At 37.3% G+C, this 27,118-nt stretch overlaps 1 protein-coding gene across 3 annotated transcripts in view; it reads left to right on the forward strand.

The window, feature by feature from the left end:
* RAD50 (RAD50 double strand break repair protein) overlaps positions 1 to 27,118 on the forward strand; it is a 286,023-nt gene that overhangs the window by 180,546 nt on the left and 78,359 nt on the right. For all 3 annotated transcript variants that reach the window (XM_077138398.1, XM_077138399.1, XM_077138397.1), the window contains exons 4-11: positions 1,352 to 1,537; positions 1,920 to 2,124; positions 17,631 to 17,759; positions 17,997 to 18,162; positions 18,778 to 18,971; positions 19,350 to 19,556; positions 20,618 to 20,800; positions 21,292 to 21,449. In XM_077138398.1, the coding sequence (XP_076994513.1) occupies positions 1,352 to 1,537; positions 1,920 to 2,124; positions 17,631 to 17,759; positions 17,997 to 18,162; positions 18,778 to 18,971; positions 19,350 to 19,556; positions 20,618 to 20,800; positions 21,292 to 21,449 (1,428 nt within the window). The remainder of the gene's footprint in view (positions 1 to 1,351; positions 1,538 to 1,919; positions 2,125 to 17,630; positions 17,760 to 17,996; positions 18,163 to 18,777; positions 18,972 to 19,349; positions 19,557 to 20,617; positions 20,801 to 21,291; positions 21,450 to 27,118) is intronic.

A 27,118-nucleotide genomic window follows, 5' to 3' on the forward strand; every position in this document is an offset into this window, starting at 1 on the left:
AGCAACATGACAGGACTCACTGGAGACAAATTATATGAATGATGTGTATGGAAGAAAAGCTTCCAGTGTCACCTCTTCTCTTGTTTTGTAGAAGAACTAAACTGAGGCAGAAATCTCCAAATATAATTAATGGTGGCTCAGCAACCATGGAGAATGTGTAAGAAGAAGGGTTGTTTCACTATTGGTCATGTTGATGGACAAGCATAACAGTAGGATTCAGCTGCAGTGTAATGGAAATTTGAGTCAATAATGAGTGATTATCCTTGTTTTAGGGAAATGTATATGGCAGTATTAAGTGTTGAAGGAGCATGATGTATACAATCTACACTCAAGTGTTCATAAAATGGATTGATATAGACAATGGGTCAGTGGGTGAATGGGTGGATGGTTGAGTAGAAGGAAGGAAAGAATGAATGAATGATATGGCAAATGTGGCAGAATATTAATATTAGTGGATCTTGGGAGTTAGGGGTATGTTGGAATTCTCTGTATGTGGTTTTTATTATTTTTGTGACTATCCTATAACTTTGAAATACTTTCAAAGTAAAAAGGTTAAAAAATAAAATAAAATAATGAGTGCTCATTGGGGCCTTACCTTAGGATAGCCAGCTGGCCACCAGACAGATATCTGTTTTAATTTTTTAATTTTAAGGTAAGTTCTGCTGTAGCACATCATGTATTTTTTTTTTTTTTTAATCTTTTAACTACCCCCCTCCTCCTCTTTTTTTGGCGAGGAGGCCTATAAGACTATAGGTTTTTTCCACTACCTTTTAAGTTCATATTTTTAGGGAAGAATATTCATTTTTTATTTGATACTATTTATTGATTAAACAGAATCATTCCATTAAAGATTTAGTGGTAATGTTCCACCCAGTTGAGTGACTTATAAAAGTTGCTGAATTGAATGTTCATAATCACCCTATATGTTGATGATATAACATATATGTTATATTGGAAATTGAACCCGGGTCTCCAGCATGACAGGCGAGAATTCTGCCTGCTGAGCCACCATGGCCTGCCCTAACTCTCCTTATTTTTAAATTCTGTGGGCAGAAGACACTTTATTTTCCTCTGTATGATGTCTGCAAATATTATTAATTATTATATATAAAGTTGACATGTATGAAAGTAAACTCTGGCATCCTTTCCCGTATCACCCTATTTTATATACCTTTTCATCAGGGAGCTACTAAGTCTTATGAGTTATATTGTATAGCATGAGAATACTCTTACAATATGGTGGATACAGGCATTTTTTAAAAAAGCAAATACAGGATGAAGGATTTATTAAGCAATAGAATAGCTAAAATGGAGTTATTTTACATATATTCTTCATTTTCATTTTCTATAGGCATGGTGAAAAGGTCAGTCTCAGCTCCAAGTGTGCAGAAATTGACCGAGAGATGATAAGTTCTCTTGGAGTTTCCAAGTCTGTGCTAAATAATGTCATCTTCTGTCACCAAGAAGACTCTAGTTGGCCCTTAAGTGAAGGAAAGGCTTTGAAGCAAAAATTTGATGAGATTTTTTCAGCAACAAGGTTTGTAGCCTTTAATTAGAGATTGTAGTCTCTTAAGTTGTTGAGCCATGTTTGGAATTAAGATGTTACTTTTTAAATAGAAAAGACTTAAAAAAAATCAGGTATCACTTCTGAGTATCAATTATTGGTAAATTTCAGTTTCATTTTGTATTTGTTTATTTACTTGTTTGACAGTCTGTATATAACTTTTTCACTTGCCATTAAATCATAAGCATTTTTCAAGTTATTAAAACCTTTAGCATGAGAGGTTAGTATTAGTGTAGTATTATATTAGTGTAGTATAATACTAAGTGTAGTATTAGTGGTTGCATAATAGTCCATTGTATGAATAGATCATAATTTGCTTAACCAGAAATTTGATTTTTATTTTGTATCTTCAAAGGTACATTAAAGCTTTAGAAACACTTCGGCAGGTACGTCAGACACAGGGTCAGAAAGTAAAAGAATGTCAAACAGAACTAAAATACCTGAAGCAAAATAAGGAAAAAGCTTGTGAGATTCGAGATCAGATTACTGGTAAGGAAGCCCAGTTAACATCTTCAAAGGAAATTGTCAAATCCTATGAGAACGAACTTGATCCACTGAAGGTAATTTGATTCTTTTATGTACTAAGGCTAAGGAGACTCTGTCAAAGGAAATAGGGAAGGAATCTAAATCTTACCCTTACCCCTCTTACAAGGGGCAACTCATTTATTATCTCTTTCAACAAGTCACTTTTAACCATACTAGTCCTTATACCTAAAGTACTTTATTTATGTAAACTTTATTTTTATATAATGTGAGTCACCTGTGTATTTTTTGAAAAAATTATCGTAGACTATGTAGTATTATGATTAATGGCTTAATTTTAAATTAGATCTGTATTAGATGGTTAATCTTTAAACTGCCGAAGAACATAGATTTGAGAGTAAACAAACCTGTAGCATCACACTAAATTAGTGGCATAGATCCCCAGCTTTTAAATATCAACATAATAAATATAAAACTTTATGAATCTATATTATCAAGGAGTGTTTTGGTTTTTGTTTTATAATTGAGAGATCTTCCTTGGGAATTTTTGTAGTTCGTAGGATATTCTTGACATTGCACAAAATTTGGAGTTGATTCATAATGTGATGTATTTTCACGTAAAAGCTTTCTAATCCCTATGGTTTATAAGGAAGGCTTCAAGGAAATCCCATTCATTTATTGATTGTTCTATGTGTGCCATGATGCCATGTGTGAGGCTACAGATACAAAGAGAACTACGGCACTGTTCTTGTCCATAAAGTATTCCTAGTCTAAATATGTAACAATTCTGAAAATAGTATATGCCTCAATTGAATGGTATGGTTATTTTCTAAGTTTAAATACTAGGAATTTTCTAAGTAGAAAATACTTTTTTGGAAAATGTTCAAAGGCAGTGAGATTTCTGCCTGTTAACTCTCAAATTGCCAGTACCTGAGATACCAGCTTTTCAAAGAGAGTATTTATTACTAAGTGCAAAGTAGGAGATCAGACAGCCTATCAGCCTAAAAATCTGTCTCCCCAAACTGCAGTAACTGTGACAGTTCTATAGTATAAAAGATGGAGAGGGTGTATTTTAGAACTTCACCTACTAAATGAGAGCAAGTGGAAGAGAGCTTTATTTTGTACAAAACCTAAATTTTCCTTAGCACACAGTCTAACTCAGCTTCTCTGGATAGATCGTTTAAACAACCCAAACATATGGAGCCCAGAATGGGAACAAGGGCTTATAACTGTATAACTTAATATAATACTCAGATACATCCCAGAGTATGTTGGGCAGATACTTAAAGTGTATTGGCAACGTCCTTTGAGGGACTGGAGAAAAAATATGTAACTATTTAACTTTTCCACCTGTGAAATCCCTGATACTCTCTCAAATGCCAGGGACTCCCAGGTTAATAGGCCAAGCCCCTGGTCTTGAGGCTTGCTCTTATAAAACTTATTTCTGTAGTGGAAAAGGTGAGCCTACCTATAACTGTGCCTAAGAGTTACTTCCAGAGAACCTCTTTTGTTGCTCAGACGTGGCCTCTCACTCTTAAGCCCAACTCTGCAAGTAAAATCATCACTCTCCCCACTACGTGGGACGTAATGTCCAGGGGTGAAAGTCTCCCTGGCAATGTGGGTCATGACTCCAAGGGATGAGCCTGGCCCTAGCACCATGGGATTGACAATGCCCTCATGACCAAAATGGGGAAAAGAAATGTAACAAAATAAAGGATCACTGGCCAAGAGAGTTCAAATAGAGTCAAGAAACTTTTCTGGAGGCTACTCTTATGCAAACTTCAGCTGATACTGCTAATTACCATGGTTTGCCAAACCCCAACCAACATCATTCCGATTAATCCTAAAGAACACCCAGGGCCCTATCTGATGTCCTACAAAAGTTACACAGAGTTTACCTTCCAGAAACCTAAAATCTTCAGTTAGTTCCTAGGCCAGATAAGTCCTGAAACCCAAAGGTGCCAGCCTCTCCGAGAATATCAACCATTTCTATCCCCCATCCCATATTGTCAGGATCCCTTGTTTTAGTTTGAAAGCTGCCGGAATATGATATACCAGAAATGGAACTGCTTTTAAAAAGGAGAATTTAATAAGTTGCAAGCTTATTAAAGTTGCAAGTTGTAAGGCTTTGAAAATGTCCACATTAAAGCGAGGCTATGAATATATCCAATCTAAGGCATCTAGGGATAGATACCTTGGTTCAAGAAGGCTGATGATGTTCAGTGTGTCCCTTTCACCTGGAAAGGCACGTGGCAAACATGACAATGTCTGCTAGCTTTCTCTCTAGGCTTCTTGTTTCATGAAACTCCTCTGGGAGCGTTTTCCTTATTTCCAAAGGTCTCTAGCTGTGTGGGCTCTAAAGCTTTTTCCAAAGTGGTTCCCTCTTAAAGAACTCCAGTAAGCAACCCACCTTGAATGGGTGACGTATCTCCATGGAAACCACCTAATCAAAAGGTCCCACCCACAGTTGGGTGGGTCACATCTCTATGGAAACAGTAGAAAAGCTCCTACTCAGCAATATTGAATGAGAATTAAAGAACTTGGCTTTTCTAGGGTATACAACAGATTCAAACCAGCACATCCCTTTTCATCATGAAAAAGTTAGAATGGACATAACCCAAATATCCGTAAAGATTAGGAGAAGAATCAGAGGAGGAGGAGTTAGGATTTAACAAATGAGTATGACTACTAAATAATTATATTGCTATTTCTTTTTAGTCTCTAGTGTCTTAGAGCAGCTAGGAGGAAAAGTGTGAAATTGTGGAACTTTAACCCATATCAAACTTTGAAATCTGTTCTGTAACTACTTGTTAAAATATACTTTGAAGTTTATTGCTTTTTTATATATATGTTATATTTCACAATTCAGAAAAAAAAAGATGAACAGGTTTTAGGATGATGAGCACAATGGCTCGAGATGCTGAGGTTAGAGATGATCTAATTATTAAGCATGTGCAGATTACATGCTTAGATCATTCTTAGTCACAGAATACATGTAAGAAAATGTTGCCTTAATATGATGATGGGTAAGTTTTTTAGTATTATAATGAGGTATATAGGTCTTACAGCTTAAAGTTTAAGATAGTGTGTTTGTCAGGCAGGCCAATTTTGGTTAGATCTAGCTCTGTCTAGCAAAATAGTTTTTTGTATTTGTGGTGGATTATTGCCGGACTGACTGAAGGCCTTTCATTAATATAAACATTAGGAACTGTCTTTAGTGACCATAAGACTCTAATTTGAAAAACAGGTTAAGGAGATACAAATGGGGGTCAATCATAACGTTTTTACAATCACAAGATAAAGGTTATAATTATACAATCACTATCAGATCAAGACAGCTGGATTGCAGCTCAGAAATTCAGGTATTTCCCTTTGCTATTCTGTAAAAATAAGTAAAAAGATAATCTGTATAATGATTCTGTAATCATAATCATTTGTTAAATCTTAACTTCTTGGTTACAAAACCACTTTAAAAATTATTGTTTGATTCTTTTTTGTTTGTTTATTTAACTGACAAGTAAATACTGGCATATATATCTTTGAATTGTAAATTAGAAACACTTGTTTCATTTTTTTCTGATTGCCCCTTGATACTAATGTATCCTGTTATAACTGTTTGTAGTTTTGTGCATAGCATTGTGCTATGTGCTCTTGGGTATAAGGTAATCAAAGACTTTGACTTTGCTCTTAAATGACTTAAAATCTAGTTGTAGAAACAAGGAAATTCTTTTAATAGATACCTAGAATTACAAAAAAGGAAACTGAAGAACTACATGAATGCTATAGTTTATGATGTAGTTTGTCTAAGAGCTAAAAGATGATGGCTGTGGTGCAGATGAGAGAATAAGGAATAAAGTGGACTTCCTCAAAACTAAAAGCTTACATGCTTTAAACTATCATCAGGAAAGTAAAAAAAAACTGGTAAGGGATTTGTTTCTAGGATATATAGAGAACTCTTACATTTCAATAATAAAGAGATAACTCAGTTTAAAAATAGACAAAGGATCTGAATAGATATTTCTCCAAAGAAGATACATAAGTGGCCAATAAAAATGTGAAAAGATGCTCAACATCATTAGCCATCAAGGAAATGCACATTAAAAGCATAATGAGATATCACCTCTTGGATTAAGATACTACCTATAAATCTGTAAGTCATATAACGGTTGATGAAGAAATGGAGAAATTGAAACTCTCACACATTTTGGTAGGAATATAAAATGCTGCAGTCACTTTGGAAGAGTTGTGTTCCTCAAAATATTAAACATAGACCCAACAATTCTGTTTCTAGGTGTATTATACCCAAAAGAAATGAAAACATGTATCTACACAAAAACTTGTGTATAGGAATGTTCATGTTCATGGAAACAACCTATATATCCATTAAATGATGAGTAGATAAGCAAAATGTGATATATCCCATACATTAGCATATTATTCAGCCATAAGAAGAACTGAAGTATTGGTACGTGGTATTGTATGGGTGAACTTTGAAAACATGATGCTAACAGAAACAAGCCAATCACAAAAACTAACTATGATTCTATTTATATGAAGTGTCTAGAATAGACAGATTTATAGAGGAAAAAAAAGTAAGTAGTTGCCCAGGGCCTGGGGATAGATAAGAGTAGACAACGATTGCTAATAGGTACAGGGTTTCTTTTTTGAGGTGTCAGTATGTTCTAGGGTAAGATGAGTCATGGTTCTATTCTGTCACAAAAACCTTTGAACAACAAGCAAAAGCTGGCAGAGTCATCTCCCCAAGACTCCAGAAAACAGTTAAAGGGTTTTAGTAATCAGGTGAGTGCCAAATCAGAAAATGCAGCTTAAAAGTAATAGGATAAATTCATGGTGTGCTTGCTGGTCCTTTCTCCACCTCTTACCCAGCTTGGTGTGGAGCCTGCCTGTACTCCTATTGTTGGTCCCTGGCCTTGTTCTAGAGGGAGCAGGTAAGCCCTGTGCAAATTCTGGGGTGCCTGTATGTAAGTGCCAGTCTGTTGCATGACAGCACATGAAGGAATGAAACAGGAAACTCATCTTTGACTAGCCTCCCAGGACTTGCCCTCCAGGCATGTGCAGCTAGCACGTATCAAAAACAAAATAGAAAACAATGAAATACAGTGGTCTGGGACAAAGGGTTACTGGCTTTAAGAAAAATAATAAGAATACCCTGGAGGTGGGGAAAGTATTTCATAGGGAGTAGAGGGGGCATTCAGATTCCTGTGAAAGAGGGAATTCTTATGGCCATTAATGTGTAGTACTCAGGACAAGACTCATGCTCAGAAAAGACTAAAAATTTCACACTTTCACCTCAGGCTGATCTTAATAAAAAGATTATGAAGAAGGGCATCAGACAACATAGAGCCAATTCATAAAGACTGGGAATGATATTTTTGTTTTGGTAGCTCCTGGCACTCAAAGAAATCTCTGTCATATCACAGACTGGACACAAATATGAAGAGCAGACAGCTCAGGGATAAGCTCCAGAGTTAACATATTTAAATATTAAATTACAAGATTTAAGACAAACAAGGAAATAAGAAACATTTGAGGATCCATCCAAGGAACACACTAAGTCTCCAGAAGCAATCAGTAAAGAAGACCAGATTTTAGATAAATCAAAGACTTAAAAAATGATGCTCAATATGCTCAAAGGAATAAAGGAAAACAGAGAACTGTAAGGTATCAGAGGAACAATGAATAAACAATAAGAAAAGCTCAATAAAGAGATTGAAGTTTTAAAAGGAAACTGGACAGAAATACTGCTGTTGAATACCACAATAATTGAAATGAAAATTCCCCAAGAGTGTTTCAACAGCAAATTGGAGCTGGCAAAAGAAAGAATTAGTGAACTGTTGATGAGTCCATTGAAATTGTTCAGGTTGAGGAACAGAAAGAAAAAATGAAAAAACAAAAAACAGAGCTTGAGAGACCTTTGGGACACCATAAAGCATACCAATATATACATTTTGGGAGTTACAGAAGAAGAAGAAGAAAGAGGGAAAGTGGCAGAAGAACTATTCAAAGAAGTAATGGCAGAAAATGTTCCAAATTTAACAGAAGTTGTGAATATGCACATTCAAGTAGAGTAACAAACCCAAACAGGATAAACTTAATGGGAACCATGCCCAGAAACATGATAGTCCAACTGTTGGATGCCAGGGACAAGGAGAAACTTCTGAAAGCTGCAAGAGAAAAGCAGTGTGTACAAGGGAGCCTCTATAAGATTAAGTGTCTATTTCTCGTCAGTACTCGTGGAGGCAAGAAGGCAGTTTGACAAGATATTTGAAGTGCTGAAGGAAAATAATTGCCAAGCAAGAATTTTATATCTGGGGAGACTGTGTTTTAAAACTGAGGGAGTGGGTGGGTCACAGTGGCTCAGCAGGCATGGTTCTCACCTACCATGCCAGAGACCCGGGTTTGTTTCCTGGTGCCTGCCCATGTGAAAAAGAAAAAAAACAAAAAAACTGAGGGAGTGATTAAGCATTCCCAAATAAATAAAAAAGCTACATTATCACAGACCTGCCTTATAACAATGCTAAAGGGAGTCTTCAGACTGAAAGGAAAGGATGGCAGTGGATCATAGTGGCATAAAGAAATGATCTCCAGTGAAGGTAGTAACTATGGGTATTTATAAATGCAGATACCATTATATGTTTTGTAACTCCACTTTTTAGTTCTTACAGGTTTTAAAATGCAAGTGAGTAAAAGGTAATGATAAATCCATGGTTTGGACATACGGTGTTTTAGTATATAAGTAACAAGTACAACAAAAGGTGGCTAGTGGAGGAGTATAGGAACAATGTGTATGCTGTTGAAGTTAAATTGGTTTCTAATCAAACATGATTGTTAAAGATAAAAGATGTTAGGTTGCAAGGGTAGTTCAGGGGCAGAATTTTCCCTGCCATGTGAGAGACCCGGGTTTGATTCCCAGCCCATGCATTTCCCAAAAACAAACAAATAGGCAAACAAAAGAAAGAAAAAAAAAAAACATGCAAAAACTCAACAAATGTGCTGCAATAGCAGGACACTCACATGGAAAAACAATGAAATGTGACCCCTGCCATACAACATACAAAAAAAAAAGATACAGAATGTTAAATTCAATCCTTCAAGAAGAGACTGAAAATGGTACATTGGAAACAATCAAATAAATGTGAAAGTAGGCATGAACAGAAGAATTGAGCAAAAAATAAGGTATAAGACTTACTGAGACCAAATTGCAATATTGAAGAAGAAAGTCCTGCATTATCAGTAGTTACTTTAAATGTGAGTGGATTAAACTCTCCAGTTAAAGGGCAGATAGGCAGAATGGATGAAAAAAAAAAAAGCATGATCCAACTATATGCTCTTTATAAGAGACTCACCTTAAATTCATGGGAAAAAAAATACCATGCAAATAGTAGCAAAAAGAGATCTGGGGCAGCTATACTATCAGGTAAAATAGACTTTAAGTAAAAAACTGTTACAAGAGACCAGAAAGAACAGTATATGCTGATAAATGTGTCAACTCAACAAGAAAACATAACAATTATAAATATATATGCCTCTAACAAAGAGCCTTTAAATATGTGAAGCCAATATTGGCATTTGAAGGGAGAAATAGGCAGTTCTATATTAATAGTAGGAGACTCCAATACACTACTTTCTTAATGGATAGCACCTCTAGTCAGAAGATCAGTAAGGAAATAGAAGTCTTGAATGACTTCTGTTCATTCAAACTAAAACTAAAAGACACATATAGGACACTTCACCCAACAGCAGAATATACATTCTTCTCAAGAGCACATGGGTCATTCATTAGGATAGACCAGATGCTAGGTTGCAGTCAAAGTCTCAATAAATTAGCATTTTTAAAATCAGACAGTGAGTATATCTTCTCCAACCAGAGTGGAATTAAACCAGAAATCAGCACGGAGAGAACTGGAAAATTGACAGATATGTGGAAATTAAACAGTATACTCTTTTTTTTTTTTTTTTTTTTTTAAAGGAAAGACAGATAGAAGGAAGGAAGGATAGAAGGAAGGAAGGAAGGAAGAAAGGGAAACATCTTTAAACATTTTCTTGTTTTATTGTATTTTGTTTTTCCGTTTTTTGTTACATGGGCTGGGGCCGGGAATCGAACCGAGGTCCTCCGGCATAGCAGGCAAGCACTTTGCCCGCTGAGCCACCGCGGCCCGCCCCTAAACAGTATACTCTTAAACAACTAATGGGTCAAATTAAAAATCACACAGAAAGTTAGTAAATATCTTGAGGTGGATGAAAATGAAAACACATCATGCTAAAACTTATGGAATGTAGCAGAGGCAATGCTGAGCTAAAAATGCTTACATTAAAAAAGAATAAAGATCTGAAATCAGAGCCCTAACCTCACCACTGGAGGATCTAGAAAAAGAAGAGCAAACTAAACCCAAAGTGAACAGAAGGAAAGAAATAACAAAGATGAGAGTAGAGACAAATAAAAGAGGGGATTAGAAAAAAGACAACAGAATTAGCAGTGAAACTAACAGACCTTTAGCTGCACTGAAGAAAGAGAGAGGATGCAAACAACTAAAATCAGAAATTAAAGACAGAGCATTACTACCAATCTCATGAAATAAAAAGGATTACAAGAGGATACTATGAACAATTGTACCGCAACAAATTAGATAACCTAAGTGAAATGGACAGATTTCTAGAAACAGAGAAACTACCTATACTGATTCAAAAAGAAAGAGGGCTGGGTGCCACCTCCACAAGAAGGACAAGCAGTTCCTTCCCAGGGGACCCACGGAAGAGTCATCTATTGCTCTGAGACTGCTCTGCCACGTCCATGTGAGAATTAGTGAACTTGAAAGATGTTCTTATAAGCTTCACTCAGGAAGAGTGGTCTTAACTGGAGACATCACAGAGAAAGCTGTTAAGAAATGTGATGCTGGAGATTTTCAGTCATCTGGTCTCAGTAATGATGTCAAGTCTTCAAATCAGATATATGCTTCCAGTTGGAGCAAGAAGAGGAACTGCGGAGAGAAGGAATACGATTTCTCCAAAACTTGAATTCAGGCAGGGAAGTTGCCATGGAATAGAAAAAATGATAACCATACAATGAATCTGCAGCAAAGACACCTTGCGTGTATGTCAGTTCACAAGGAAGGGAATCCCTATTTCAGCAAACTCTTTGGAAAAGCTCTCTATGACTAGTCATGTTTTACTCCACATAAGCAAATTCATACTAGAAGTAAATTACAAATATCATCCTAATGTTAAAGCTTTTATTCAGACCTCTGGCTTGAGACAGTACAATGGGTCTGGCACTGAATAGAAAGTCTATGGTAGTCATCTATCTAGGGAAGCCTTCACTAGATGATCTCACCTTAGAGAAGATGAGAAAACTCACACTGGAGAGAGAAGCCCTATGAATATCCTTGGTGTGGGAAAGACTTCAGTCAGTATTCTACTTTTAGAGAACATGAAAGAATTTACACTATAAAGAAACCATATAAATGCCATCTATGTGGGAAAGTTTTCACCCAGTATGCTGGCCTTAGAAAACATGAGAACTCACAGTGAAGAGAAACCCTATGAATGTCATTTATCTGGGAAATCCTTAACCTGTCATGCTGTCCTTAGAGTCCTTAGAGACCTTAGAGAACTTACACTGGGGAGAAATCATGTGAATACCATCTATGTGAGAAAGTGTTCCCCTGTCGTTCTGGCCTTTAACAACCTGAGAGGACTCACTGGAGAGAAATTATATGTATGACACGTATAGAAGAAAGGCTTCATTCATTGTTCTAACTTTAGATGATATGGAGGGTGTACACTGAAGAGAAACCAAATCAACGTCATCTATGTGTGAAAGTTTTCGCTCAGTGTTCTGTCTTTATGAGAAAACTCATACTAGAGTGAATGCATCAAAGTGAGAAACTCATCTTAAGAGAACTTACTGTTGAGAAACCCTATAAATATTATCTACCTGGGAAAGCTTTCACTCATTGTGCTGGTCTTAGATGATATGACCTCACTCAATATAAATGTTTTAAATACAGAAGAGATTTCAGTCATAGAATTAACATACCAGAGTACTCACACTCCAAAGAATCATTATGCAATTAACGTGGAAGACCTCTGCATCATCATTTCTACTTCAGACAGTCTAAGAAAATTCATATTGAGAAGAATCTGTATGAATGTCATCTGTGTAGCAAAGCGTTCTTTAATGGTCTGATGGTATACATCATGAGTGAATATAAATGTGTGATAGAAGTGTAACAGTCTTTTACACCACTCTTAGTCATAAACCAGAGAAATCAAATGAGGGAGAAATTCTGTCTGCAATCAGTGTGGGAGCACCTCAATTTATAATATATATCTTTAAATACAAAGAGTGAACTCCACAGGAAAAAAAATGTTGGCCTATAATCAGTGTGCACAACACTTGAGCCAAGCACAGCTTTGTGCAAGAGAAAATTCAGTGTAGATATAACCAGTAAACAAAAAATAACTGGAAAAGCCTACTAGTAGAATGAAATCCCTAGGGGGAGTGCAAAACAATTCATACTGGAAAAGTTATTCAGTGGAAATCATGAGAAATTGTCTCTCCATACAGCTGCACTTCTAGGGCATGTAAGAACTTGCACTACATAAAACACTCTCAGAGTCATAAATTACAGAAGTTCTACAGTAAGCATTGTTCCCTAGTCAGAATTAATCTTGCACTGAGGAGGGAACAGTCTTAAAGTTAAAATGGTATGCTGGTTTGAAGATGTTATGTTCCCCAGAATAGATCATGCTCTTTTTTTTTTTTTTTTTTAACTTTTTTATTGTGTAATATATATACAAAGCAAAGAAAGAAAAACAATAATTTTCAAAGCACTCTTCAACAAGTAGGTACAGGACAGATCCCAGAGTTTGTCATGGGCCACTGTTCTAGTTTGCTAGCTGCCGGAATGCAGTATATCAGAAACAGAATGGCTTTTAAAAGGGGAATTTAGTAAGTTTCTAGTTTACAATTCTAAGGCTGAGAAAATGTCCCAATTAAACAAGTCTATAGAAATGTCCAATCAAAGGCATCCAGGGAAAGATACCTTGGTTCAAGAAGGCTGATGAAGTTCAGGGTTTCTCTTTAGTGAAAAGACATATGGCGAACAAAGTTAGTTTCTCTCTCATCTGGAAAGGCACATGGTGAACACAGTCAGGGTTCTTCTCTCATCTGAAAGGGCACATGGCGAACACAGTGTCATCTGCTAGCGTCTTCCCCTGGCTTCCTGTTTCTTGAAGCTCCCCAGGAGGCATTTTCCTTCATCTCCAAAGGTTGCTGACTGGTGGATTCTGCTTCTTGTGGCTGTGTCATTCTACTCTGCTCTCTCTGAATCTCTCATTTCCAAAATGTTTCCTCTTTTATAGGACTTCAGAAACTCATCAAGATGCACCCAAATGGGTGGAGACATGTTGTCACCTAATCCAGCTTAACAACCACTTTTGATTGGATTTTCTCTCCAGGGAGATGATCTAATTACACATTCAAACATACAGTATTGAATAGGGATTATTCTGCCATTATGAAATGGGATTTTGATTAAAACATGGCTTTTCTAGGGGCCATATATCCTTTCAAACCAGCACAGCCACCATACCATCTTCTCAAGGTTTTTTCTTCTAGCTGCTCCAGAATATAGGAGGCTAGAAGGAATAAACGTTTATCATCACAATAAACTTTTTTCTTTTTTGTGAAAAATAACATATATACAAAAGCAGTAAGTTTCATAGCACAGCACAACAATTAGTTGTAGAACAGATTTCAGAGTTTGGTATGGGTTACAATTCCACAATTTTAGGTTTTTAGTTCTAGTTGCTCTAAGATACTGGAGACTAAGAGAAATATCAATTAAATGATTCAGCAATCATTTTCATTTGTTAAACCCTACCTTCTTTGTATAACTCCACTATCACCTTTGATCTTTCTATCCCACTCTTAAAGGGTGTTTGGGCTATGGCCATTCTAACTTTTCCATGTTGGAAAGGGCTGTCAGTAATGTGGGGTGCAGAGATGGAACCATCTGATGTTTTGGAGAGGTTGGGCCCTCTAGATTTCAGGACTTCTCTGGTCCAGGGACCCATCTGGAGGTTGTAGGTTTCTGGAAAGTTGCTCTAGTGCATGGAACCCTTGTGGAATCTTATATAGTGCCCTAGGTATTCTTTGGGATTGTCTGGAAGGTCCTGATTGGGGTTTGGCAGTTTATGATAGGTAGCAATGTCTAACTGAAGCTGCGTAAGAGCAACCTCAAGAGTAGCTTCTCGACTCTATTTGAACTCTCTCTGCCACTGATACTTTATTAGTTACACTTTTTTTCCTCTTTTTGGTCAGGATGGAATTGTTGATCCATGGTGTCAGGGCCAGATTCATCCCTGGGAGTCATCTCCCACGTCGCCAGGGAGACTTTCACCCCTATATGTCATGTCCCACGTAGGGGGAAGGGCAATGATTTCACTTGCAGAGTTGGGCTTAGAGTGAGGCCACATCTGAGCAACAAAGGAGATCTTCCAGAAGTAACTCTTAGGCTACCTATAGGTAGTCTAAACTTCTCTGCTGTCTACATAAGCTTCACAAGAGTAAGCCTCAGGATCAAGGGCATGGCCTCTTGATTTGGGTGCCCCTAAAGTTTGACACAGTAAATTCCCTGACAGTAAGGTTTAACAGTTCCATATTTTTTCTCCCATCCCTCAAGGGACTTTGCCAATACTTTTTTTTTTCACGTTATAACTTTAGATTTTAATTTTTTCTCAACTTCTTGAACTAGACCAAACTAAAGCCCGCCACACCCCACAGTGAAGCTCCCACATTAGTGCCAGCCTATGCAGGGCTGCTCTGGTGTCTACAAAGGCTTTTGGTGTTGGGGCACCAGCCTTAGTGCCCTGCCAATACTTTTTGATTATCTGCTTGCCATATTCTAGGCTGTATCCAAGCATTACATTGAGCAATACAGTATTAAAGGCCCTCATTTCTTATTCTAGGCTCCCTGTGTTTCATTTGTTCAAATGAGCTACCCAGACAGGTTGAGTTAGATTATGTGCTACAGAAAACTTAGGTTCTGCACAAAATAAATCTTTGTTCCTTTGATCTCAAAGAATAGGTATGGTTCTAAAATGTAGACAATGTCTTCCTTACCCTGTGTTTTGAATTACCTTAATCCCTACTTGATCCTTTCATTCTTATCTCTAAATACCAGATTATAGATATATAAAATAGCCTCTCATAATCCAGAAATAATAATTTCCACTCCAGACTAAACGTGTCTGCTGGTAAGAGCTTAGAATCTAGGCCCCTGTTTTCTTATAAGCATTTTCTAAAGGAGAAGACTATGTTCTTTTAATCCATTCCTGTGGGTGAAGACTTGTGGTGATTGGGAACTTTTGGTTAGGTTGTTTCAATTGAGATGTGGCACATCAATTCAAAGTGGGTCTTCATCCTTTGCTGGAGAAGTGCAGAAGTTTCTAATTTTGATGATGTCTAATTTATTGATTTTTTTTTCTCCTTTGGTTTGTGCTTTTTGTTTTCTATCTGTATTAGTTTGCAAGCTGCCGGAATGCACTATACCAGAAATGGAACAGCTTTTATAAAGGGGAAATTAATAAGTTGTAAGTTTACAGTTCTCAGAAAGTGAAAATGTCCAAATTAAGGCATCAACAAGAGGTTGTCTTCACTGAAGAAAGGCTAATGGGTCAGGAACACCTTTGTCAGCTGGGTAGTCACGTGGCTGGGATCTGCTGGCCCCTTGCTCCTGGGCACTGTTGTGCTTAGCCTCTGGCCCTGTGAGGGTTCCTCACTTTACTTCTCCAGAGCTGGCTTTCATTTCTTGGCTCCCCTTGGCTCTTTCCAAGTCTTGCTTAACATCTCATGGCAATGTTTGCTGGGCTCCAAGCATCTCCAGATATCCATGTCTCTGTTCTCACGTGTCTGCATCTGTGTCAGCTCTGCTGTGACGTTTCTGTTGCCTCTGAGGCGTCTGTCATTTCTGGCTCTCTCCAAATTGTTTCTTCTTTTAAAGGATCCCAGTAAACTAATCAAGACCCACCTGGAATGGGTAGAGTCACATTTCCATCTAATCAAAAGATCACCCCCAATTGAGTGTGTCATATCTCCGTGGAGATAATCTAATCGAAAGTTTTCAACCTGCAGTATTGAATCAGGATTAAAATAAATGGCTGTTCCCACAAGATTGGATCAGTATTAAAACATAGCTTTACTGCAGTACATAACACTTTCAAACTGGCACACCATCTAAAAAATCTTTGCCTAATCCAAGGTAACAAAGATTTTCTTCTAGGAATCTCATAGTTTTATTTCCTACATTTAAAGTTTATACTTCATTTCAGGTTAATTTTTAAATATAGTACCAGGTAAGGGTTGAGGTTTACTTTTTTTTTTTGCATTCTGCCATTCAGTTGTTCTAGTAGCCAGAGCCTATAGCCTTAACCATTATGCATTTGTGCCTCCCAGTCTTACCTCCCAGTCTTAAGTATTTGCTTTTGTACAAATCAATTTCTCTAAGTTTTCTACTTAGCATGTAGTACTTGTGAAGATGAGAGAGACTAGTTCAATGTCTGGCACATAGTAGGCATTTAATCAGTGGTAGCTGTGACTGTTATTATTGGTAAAACTACTTTTTTCAAAACTCATCCTTTTACTCAGCTAACATTGAACACTATTACATGTGCTAGGGATATATTAGTGAACAAAGTAAACAGAGTTCATATTTTTAGTTAATACAGAAATCACAAAGTATGATATTGGTATAATTTTATTAAATGAAATTAAAATTGAGGTTGCATTTTGGTGTAGCTAAAAAAGCTTGCAGTTGTCTAAACACTGTAGTGTCTTAAGTGTAATGTTAGTTTAAAATTTAGGTTCTAAAACTGTCTTAGGGGTGGAGTTGATCAGCTTTGGAGTCATAAAAAGAATCATGTAGGCAAACATGGAATGAATATCCCCAGTGTCATGCAAGGAGTGAATGCCCTGAACCAGATCACATTTATTCCTAGATCAGGCATTCACAGGCATTCACCTGTCATTGCTGACAGGCCACTGAAATCATTTCTCAGCTTCTCATGTTCAGAGTCCTGTATGCTCAGGCAAATTTGAGATTAAGATTTAATCCCTCATGTAAATGTACCTACAGGCCCAGAATACACTGATGATTCACCATGAATTTCTAGCTCAATTAGTAGTTCTAATTTCTAAAATAAATTAAATATATAGTTAGCCTTTTAAGGGTTAAGTTCTTAAAATGTGATTCTTTACTTGGTGTACTGTAAGTACCAATGGAATAAAAGTCTTTTGTGGGAACTGTTATGGGCAGGACATGGATTTAGAATTAGAATTTGGACTTAATTCCTGCTTCTCTTTATTAGCCATGAGGCCTTGGGCTAATTACTTATGTCTCTGATTATTAGTTTCACTATGCTTTCTTTGCAGAGTTGTTTTTAGCATAAATGAGATCACTTTTACTAAGTGTTTGACCCTGGCATATCTTATTTCTCTTTATCTGCCAGCACTGTGAACTGTAGAATATTTAATTTATGCAATGTGGTTCTTTATTTTCAGAATCGTCTAAAAGAAATTGAACAAAATCTCTCCAAAATAATGAGACTTGACAATGAAATTAAAGCGTTGGATAGTCGAAAGAAGCAAATGGAGAAAGATAATAGTGAACTTGAACAGAAAATGGAAAAGGTTTGTGGTGGTAGAATTTTATTCTACTCCAGAAATTTGGGGTTATTTTATTGAAACTCTTCTGAATAAGTTTGCCACCCACATTTTGAAAAACAACAAAATGGAAATACAAGTTTTAAGGCTTGTATTACTTCTGTGAATATGTTAAAATAAAGAATTGAGAAAGCTTTGTTCATATATCCTACCTCAAATTGGCCATATATTCTTATATTTTTACATTAAAGCTTTTTTTCACAGGTGTTTCAAGGGACTGATGAGCAACTAAATGATTTGTATCACAATCACCAGAGGACAATAAGAGAGAAGGAAAGAAGATTAGTAGATGGTCAGCGTGAACTAGAAAAATTAAATAAAGAATGTCGGCTGCTCAATCAAGAAAAAACAGAACTTCTTGTTGAACAGGGTAAAACACAATATTGGTCATTTTTCCTACTATAATAATTATGCGTTTTCTGCACAAATGACTCTCCACAAAATTATGGCGGGCAAAAAAAGCCAAAAACAAAAACAGTCTCAAACATAAATGATTCCATTTATATAACATTTTTGAAATAATGAAAATTTTAGAAATGGAGAGCAGGTTAGTGGTTGGCAGGAAGGGTAGAGAGGGAGCTAGGTGTAGTTAAATTGTAAAAGAGCAACAAGATTCTGGTGGTGTTGGAACTGTTTAATATCTTGAATCTCGTGAATTGGTGAGCCTGCACAAGTGATAAAATTATATAGACCAGCATATACACACACATATATATTTGTATACGTAGACATACATACGCAAATGGGTACAAGTGAAACTGGGGAAATCTGAATAAGATTGGTAGATTGCATCAGTGTCAGTTTCCTGGCTATGATACAATGATACAAAACTATAGTTTTATTAAGTATTACCATTGGGAGAAACTGAGCAAAGTGTACAAGGGATCCCTCCGTATTATGTCTTAAAACTATATGAATCCACAATTATCTCAGTTTTTAAAAATCAGCTAAATATAAAAGAATTATTATGGTTGTGTTTTTAAAGGTCGTCTACAACAACAAGCAGATCGCCATCAAGAGCATATCCGAGCTAGAGATTCATTAATTCAGTCTTTGGCAACACAACTAGAATTGGATGGCTTTGAGCATGGACCATTCAGTGAGAGGCAGATTAAAAATTTTCACAAACTTGTGAAAGAGAGACAAGAAAGGGAATCAGAGACTGTCAACCAACTGATGGTAATATTTTGAAACAATATAGTGTTGGTTGGTTTTTGTTTGTGTCAGATTCTCTAGTTGAATTGTATTGATTTTCAGATGGATCATGTTTTGGAATATTTTTAGGTAAAGTTAGGTAGAATCTGCTATGACCTAGAAAAAAATGGAGGCAAAAATTTTTAACTAAATGACTACATTTTTTATTAGGTTTTAAGTAAAATTTCTTTTTAAAGCTAATTCCAAAAAAAATTTTTTTGTTTAAAATTGCTGGGTGATGGTTGTTAAACTTTTCTGTATTTGCATCAGTAAATATGTATTACATTTACAGTGGAGATATTTTTTTCTTAATTGTTTCATGAAAAAAATGTTAATTATCCTGTTCTTCATATGTGTACTTAGAATGACTTTGCAGAAAAAGAGGCTCTGAAACAAAAACAGATAGATGAAATAAGGGATAAGAAAACTGGACTTGGAAGAATAATAGAGCTAAAATCAGAAATCCTAAGTAAGAAGCAGAATGAGCTGAAAAATGCAAAATATGAATTACAGCAGTTGGAAGGATCTTCAGACAGGATTCTTGAACTGGACCAGGAGCTTACAAAAGCTGTAAGATATTATTTGAGTAATCTAATAATTTTAAGTCATAAGATGTTTAGAATCGTGTATTCTAAAGTATTTATCTATTGCTAAGCCTAAAATTATGGCCTTTAATAAAAATGTCAATCTTGTCTAGTTGATCGCATATAAAATGAATTCATCTGCATATCTCGATGACCCAACGCTTTGGCTCATGAACCCGGTGGGGTGAAAATTAGAATCACCTAGGGAGCTTTTAAAATTACATATGCTCAGGCCTTACCTTAGACCTTCCAATCCAAAATCTCTGAACGTGGAGCATGGGAGTGTGTGCTTGAAGTTGGTGATTCTTACAAGCACCTTGGTTAAGAACCACTTACCCAGGTAAAAAAAAGCAAGTATTTTCCATCTAGGTTACTATGGATTGTATATGGTTATTTTCATGTAACCTGTTTTTCTATTGTGGAAATTTTCTTAGCCCATCTCTCTTTTCAAGAATTTCCACATTTTCTCTTCAATTCTAATCTGTCCACTTAACCTTCACACCTCCATTACCAAAGTAATCATCGTAAAGCTTGGTACATCCCTCTTAAATCTCATCTTGATAAATCTTTTTATTTCTGCTCCCTAACTCACTTTAACATATATTTATGTCAGTCTAGCACTTAATCATAATAATGTCTTGTTGGGGTAGGAGCTTAGGTCAGGGACTACATTACACAGTATTGTTTTCACATTCCCAGGCAATATATTGAGTTCCATACCTGCATAATAAATAATTGGTTGTTGAATGAAGAGTCACTAATTCATGTACTTAGATATATTTCTCCCAACTTTGCAGTATACTTACTTTTCCCTTTAGTTTGACCCTTCCAGATTTATTTACTAATTCTCTACAATTATATCATAGTAAAGAAATAAGATTTTCCTTAACTGTATATAGCCCATTATGTTTTTTTTTCTCTAGTTGGATAAAAGCAAACAAATATTTTGACTGTTTGAAGGAGCAGTTGATTTCTAATATACTCTGTCATTATCTTAATCCTTACACAAACTATATAAACCTGAACATTTGATTAATTATTGATTAGGAACGCGAGCTAAGCAAGGCTGAGAAAAACAGCAATGTAGAAACCCTAAAAACAGAAGTAATGAGTCTTCAAAATGAGAAAGCAGACCTAGACAGGACCCTGCGTAAATTGGACCAGGAGATGGAGCAGTTAAACCATCATACTACAACACGTACCCAGATGGAGATGCTGACCAAAGACAAAGTATGACTTTTCTTTTTGTTGTAATTATAGTTTATAGTATTTAAAATAGCTCATCATGCATTCATAATTGAAACCCTAGGAAGTATTTAGTTGGTACTGGCTTTGTATTTTAGGGGTTGAATAAACTTAATATTCTGTAAAATAGACTATCAAGTTTAAAATTTTTTTTAATTACAGGTATATATTATAGAAGTATGTACACATAAACGCACTCATGCATATTGCTATTAACTTTTATCATACAGAAGTTTAAAATTCTTATGTTGTCAGACCTGTTAACTCTTTCCCTTATGATTTAGAAAGGTCATCCCCATTTAAGACTAAAGAATTTTATGTTTTCCTTGCATTTTTATAGTTTTATTTTTTAAACTTAGAACTTGAGTCAATCTAGAATTTATTTGAGTTCTTGATATAAAGTGCAGATATTGGACTTTATTTTTTATTTTTTTATTTTTCGGATTTTATTTTTAAAAGATGTTTTTTACCGATAGGCTGACAAAGATGAACAAATCAGAAAAATAAAATCTAGGCACAGTGATGAACTAACTTCATTGTTGGGATATTTTCCCAATAAAAAACAGCTTGAAGACTGGCTTCACAGTAAATCAAAAGAAATTAATCAGACCCGGGACAGACTTGCCAAATTGAAGTAAGTTTTAATACTGGAGATGTAACAGAAGTCCCTTATTTTGTACTTTCATTTTTAATTGTTTAAAATTATTTGTTGTCATGAAATGGTATTTCTTGTTAAGTGATTTTAGTACTCCTATATTTTACAAGTTAAGTAAAATCATAATGGTTAGTGTTTGAACCTTTTTCTCTTGAAAGTTTGCAAACCTAAGTAAGAGATTTAAAAATCTAAAATTCTCTTTTCAGTTCTGTGAATGATCATTGTTAAGTTATGATCATTTTTCTCAAATGTCAACTTAAGTGACAGTTGAATAAAATTGTCAGTAATGTGGTACAGATTTTTGAGGAAGATGGTGTGCTTTTGGCCATGTTAAATTTGTATTTCTTGTGGAAATATGTTAGGGAGTAGAATATTGTAGTTGAAGTTTAGGAGATTGGGAATTGTTGCTATATTATAGTGATAACTGCAGTCAGTATAAAGCCATGTCACCTTGACAAAAGGTATGTAGAAAGAAGAGAAGGGATTACAGTCAGACACATGGGAAAGAAACACCAGCATTTAAAGGGTAGGCAAAGGAGGAGGAGCTAGTGAAGGAAACTGGGATATGCTTAAGGAACTAGGGTGAAAGCCAGACCAAAGTGGTGTCTGAGGTGTGTTGAGAAGATAGTCCTTCAAGAAAGGGATCTCAGCAATGTTTGGGGCTACCAAGAGATTGCGTAAGATGAAGACTGTGCCTGGCACATAGGTTATTGGTGACCTTGATGAGAATAGTGCTCATTGGTGGCTAAGATGATGAAAATATCACCTACATCAATTTATTTTTCCCAATTTTTATTGTGACTCACAATGACAAGTATTACAACAAAGCACAGGTGCACTCACACACACATTGATCTGAAATAAATTGTTCAAAATGTCACCTATCCTTACTATGTAAAGTCCACTTTATTATATTGCATTCTATTCTGTTTTCTTAAATATGCTAAGTTATAATGTGTCAAAATGATTATATCTTGCTAGTGGCATCATAACCTGCAAAACAAAAATCCCTGATTTGTGTGTACATTGAGGTTCACAATGATGTTCAAAAGTTGGGGTGGAGATAAATTTTATGAGTAAGCAAATTCCTTGATGAATGAGAGGGAATAAGTGATCATAAAGTGAGGACAACAGTAAGGGAAGGGACAAAGGAAAGATTTTTACAAGAGGCTGGGGAAATAACATTGCAAAATAGACCAAAGAGAATTAGAGAGTTCTCCTTCTCTCCTCTCTTCATTACACCCTGCAAATATCTTGTACTTTCTGAGGTTCTTAATTTGGAATCTAGACCATGAGCCCCCAGAAACCAGGCGGAATTTTGCCTCTGCACATTTTTCTGGGTGCATGACCCTGACCAGGGTTAGCAGGTTAAGTCAGTGACCTAAGGGAAGAATTAAGGTAGAAGTGGACTATTGCTGTGACTTTTTTTTTTTAATGTGAAATATAACATATATACAAAAAAGCAATAAACTTCAAAGTACATTTTAAAAAGTAGTTTCAGAACAGATTTCAAAGTCTGGTATGGGGTTACGTTCTACCATTCCAGGTTTTTCCTTCTAGCTGTTCCAAGACACTGGAGACTAAAAGAAATATCAATATAATGATGCAGCAGTTGTACTCATTTGTTAAATCCTGTCTTCTTTGTTATATAACTTCTCCTTTGATCCTTCTCCCAATCTTTAGAGATATTTGGACTTTGTCTATTCTACTTTTTCACGTTTAAAAGTGTATCAACACTATAGAATAGGGAGATGGCACTAGTTGATGTTCTTGGAGAGGCTAGCCTGTCTGGGTTTCAAGACTTATCTGGCCTAGGAATCATCTGTGGGTTATAGGTTTCTGGAAACTAAACTTAGTGCATGAAATTTTTGTAGAATTTCAGATGGAGCCCTAGGTGTTTTTTAGGGTTAGTAGGAAAGATGTTGGTTGGGGTTTGGCAAACCATGGCAGTTAGCATATCCAGCTGAAGCTTGCCTAAGAGTAGCCTCCTGAATAGCCTCTCAACTCTATTTGAACTCTTCTAGCCACTGATACCTTATTTTGTTATATTTCTTTTACCCCTTTTAGTCAGGAAGGCATTGTCAACCCCATGGTGCCAGGGCCAGGCTCAACTGTGGGAATCATGTCCCATGTTGTCAGGGAGACTTTCACCCTCAATGTCATGTCCCATGCAGGGGGGATGATAGTAATTTATCTTGCAGAGTTGGGCTTAGAGAGACAGGTCATATCTGAGCAACAAAAGAGGTTTTCTGGAAGTAACTCTTAGGCATAATTATAGTCTTAGCTTCTCTACTACAGAAATAAGTTTCATAAGAGCAAGTCTCAAGATCAAGGGCTTGGCCTTTTAACTTGGGAGTGCCCAAGTTTGAGAGTATTTCAGGGTTTTCCCAAGTAGGAAAATTTGTTACATATTTTTTCTCCAGTCCCTCAAGGGACTTTGCCAGCACTTTTTAATTATCTGCCCATGGGTTTTATCCAGGTATTACATTAGGCTATACAGATTTATAAACCCTCTTTCCCATTCTGGGCTCCATGTGTTTGGGTTCTTTAAATGAGCTATCCAGACAGGTTGAATTAGATTGTGTGTTACAGAAAATATGGGTTTTGGACAAAATAAGCCTTCTTCTTTGGTCTCATACAGTAGGTAAAGCTGTATAATACAGATAATATCATCCTTTGCCCTATATTCTTATTTACCTTGGTCCCACCATATTGGCTTCATTCTTATCTCTAATTGAAGCCTGATCTCTTTTTGGGGGGGTTTCTTTAAGAGTTGTTGTATGTGCAATGCTGACTTTCAGAGCTGCAGAACTCCTACTCTGAATATTAGATATCACACAGGCACGAATTTTCTTATAAGTATTTTGTAAGAGAATGTTCTAGTTTGCTAGCTGGCAAATGCAATACACCAGAGATGGATTGGCTTTTAATAAAAGGGGGTTTATTTCATTAGTTCTTCAGAAGAAAGGCTGCTAACTTTCAACTGAGGTTCTTTCTTACGTGGGAAGGCACAGGGTGATCTCTGCTGGCCTTCTCTCCAGGCCTCTGGGTTCCAACAACTTTCCCTGGGATGATTTCTTTCTGCATCTCCAAAGGTCTGGGCTGAGCTACGAGTGCTGAGATGAGGTATGCTGAGCTGCTTGGGCTGTGCTATGTTGAGTCTCTCATTTAAGCAGCAGCCAATTAAATCAAACATCATTCATTGCAGCAGGTACGCCTCCTAGCCAACTGCAGGTATAATCAACAATAGATGAGGTTCACATGCCACTGGCTCATGTCCACAGCAATAGAATTAGGCACCTTCACCTGGCCAGGTTGACAACTGAATCTAACTACCACAGAGAGACAATACAATATTGCCTCTTTTGTTTCTGGCTTTTTTTGCACAACATAATGTCCCCAAAGTTCATTCAGTTCACTTTCTTGTATGCCTCATGCCTTCGTTCCTTACTGTAGCCCCACAATAATCCATCACTTGTATATATCACAGTTCCCCTTTTTGCTTCTTAGCCAGTGTACCTTTCAGCTACCTCTGTCCATTGGGTGTCGTGGATAATGTCAAAAGTAAACAATCCGCCCTCTTTGTCCGCCGGCCCGGCGCGCGGCGCCCACGCCCCGCAGCAGCCGGCCCGCCCGCCCTCCTCTCCCCTCTTTGTCCACCAGCCCGCTTCCCCCTCCTGCTCCGGCGGCTCTCCAACCACCACTGTGTCCTCTTCCGCCTTCACCGGCTCCTCCGCCACCGGCCTCGACAGCCTTGCCACCCTCACCTTTCCTCCTCCAGAACAGCTACTGGGGGAGTGGAGACAATACAGAGCAGCTCCTGGAGCCACGACGGAGATCAAAGGGACGGCGTACCCCATCCTGGAACAGCTGACTGTCTGGGAAAACCAGCTCCGGTGAGATCACTGAGGGGCGCGGGCTTTCCCGGGCGGGACGGCAAGCGGCCGGAGTCCCTCCCTTCCTCCTTCCCAGGCCAGCTGGCAGAATTGGGCAGGCGGTCCCATTGGGCCGCGGCGGCTGGTGCCCCCACCACGCGAGGCCCCCCACACCAACTGAGAGAGTTGGGTCGGAAATCCCCAGACTGCAGAGAACGGTGACCGGGGGGTCCCTTCCGAACACATGACTCCCCGGTCCGGCTGGGAACAGTGCACTCTCCCGGGCTGCGACAGCTGGCGCCCTCCCGCCACGCTTGGTGCCCTGGGCCGACTAGGAAATTCGGTCGGGCGCTCTCCCGTGCTGCGGCGGCCGGCGAACCGCCCCACGTTCGGACCCCTGGGCTGGCTGGCACTCTTCCAAGATGCTTCGGCTGCCGAACCTCCCCTACGGCGAGAGTTCTCCAGAGTTAAAGGACCCACAGCAACTTTCACGGTGGAACCCGTAGACAAACGTGTGCCACGACCGCCACCTACTGGGCAGGATAAGAAAAACAGAAACCAGAGATTTCACAGAAAAATCTTTCAACCTGTGGGGTCCAACACCCAGGGAAATCTGACTAAATGCCCAGACGCCAGCAGAAGATAACGGATCACGCTCAGAAAATTAAAAATATGGCCCAGTCAAGGGAACAAACCAATAGTTCAAATGAGATACAGGAGCTGAAACAACTAATGCTGAATATACGAACAGAAATGGAAAACCTCTTCAAAAACGAAATTGATAAATTGAGGGAGGACGTGAAGAAGACATGGGCTGATCAAAAAGAAGAAATAGAAAAACTGAAAAAACAAATCACAGAGCTTATGGAATGAAGGATAAAGTAGAAAAGATGGAAAAAACAATGGATACCTACAATGATAGATTTAAAGAGACAGAAGATAGAATTAGTGATTTGGAGGATGGAACATCTGAATTCCAAAAAGAAACAGAAACTATCCGGAAAAGAATGGAAAAATTTGAACAGGGTATCAGGGAACTCAAGGACAATGTGAACCGCACAAATATACGTGTTGTGGATGTCCCAGAAGGAGAAGAGAAGGGAAAAGGAGGAGAAAAACTAATGGAAGAAATTATCACTGAAAATTTCCCAACTGTTATGAAAGACCTAAATTTGCAGATCCAAGAAGTGCAGCGCACCCCAAAGAGATTAGACCCAAATAGGCGTTCCCCAAGACACTTACTAGTTAGAATGTCAGAGGTCAAAGAGAAAGAGAGGATCTTGAAAGCAGCAAGAGGAAAACAATCTGTCACGTACAAGGGAAACCCAATAAGACTATGTGTAGATTTCTCAGCAGAAACCATGGAAGCTAGAAGACAGTGGGATGATATATTTAAATTACTAAAAGAGAAAAACTGCCAGCCAAGACTCCTATATCCATCAAAATTGTCCTTCAAAAATGAGGGAGAAATTAAAACATTTATAGACAAAAAGTCACTGAGAGAATTTGTGACCAAGAGACCAGCTCTGCAAGAAATACTAAAGGGAGCACTAGAGTCAGATACAAAAAGACAGAAGAGAGAGGCATGGAGAAGAGTGTAGAAAGAAGGAAAATCAGATATGATATATATAATACAAAAGGGAAAATGGTAGAGGAAAATATTATCCAAACAGTAATAACTCTAAATGTTAATGAACTGAATTCCCCAATCAAAAGACATAGACTGGCAGAATGGATTAAAAAACAGGATCCTTCTATATGCTGTCTACAGGA

This window comes from Tamandua tetradactyla, chromosome 20 (assembly GCF_023851605.1).
Source record: "Tamandua tetradactyla isolate mTamTet1 chromosome 20, mTamTet1.pri, whole genome shotgun sequence".
NCBI classification, from domain to species: Eukaryota; Metazoa; Chordata; class Mammalia; order Pilosa; family Myrmecophagidae; genus Tamandua; species Tamandua tetradactyla.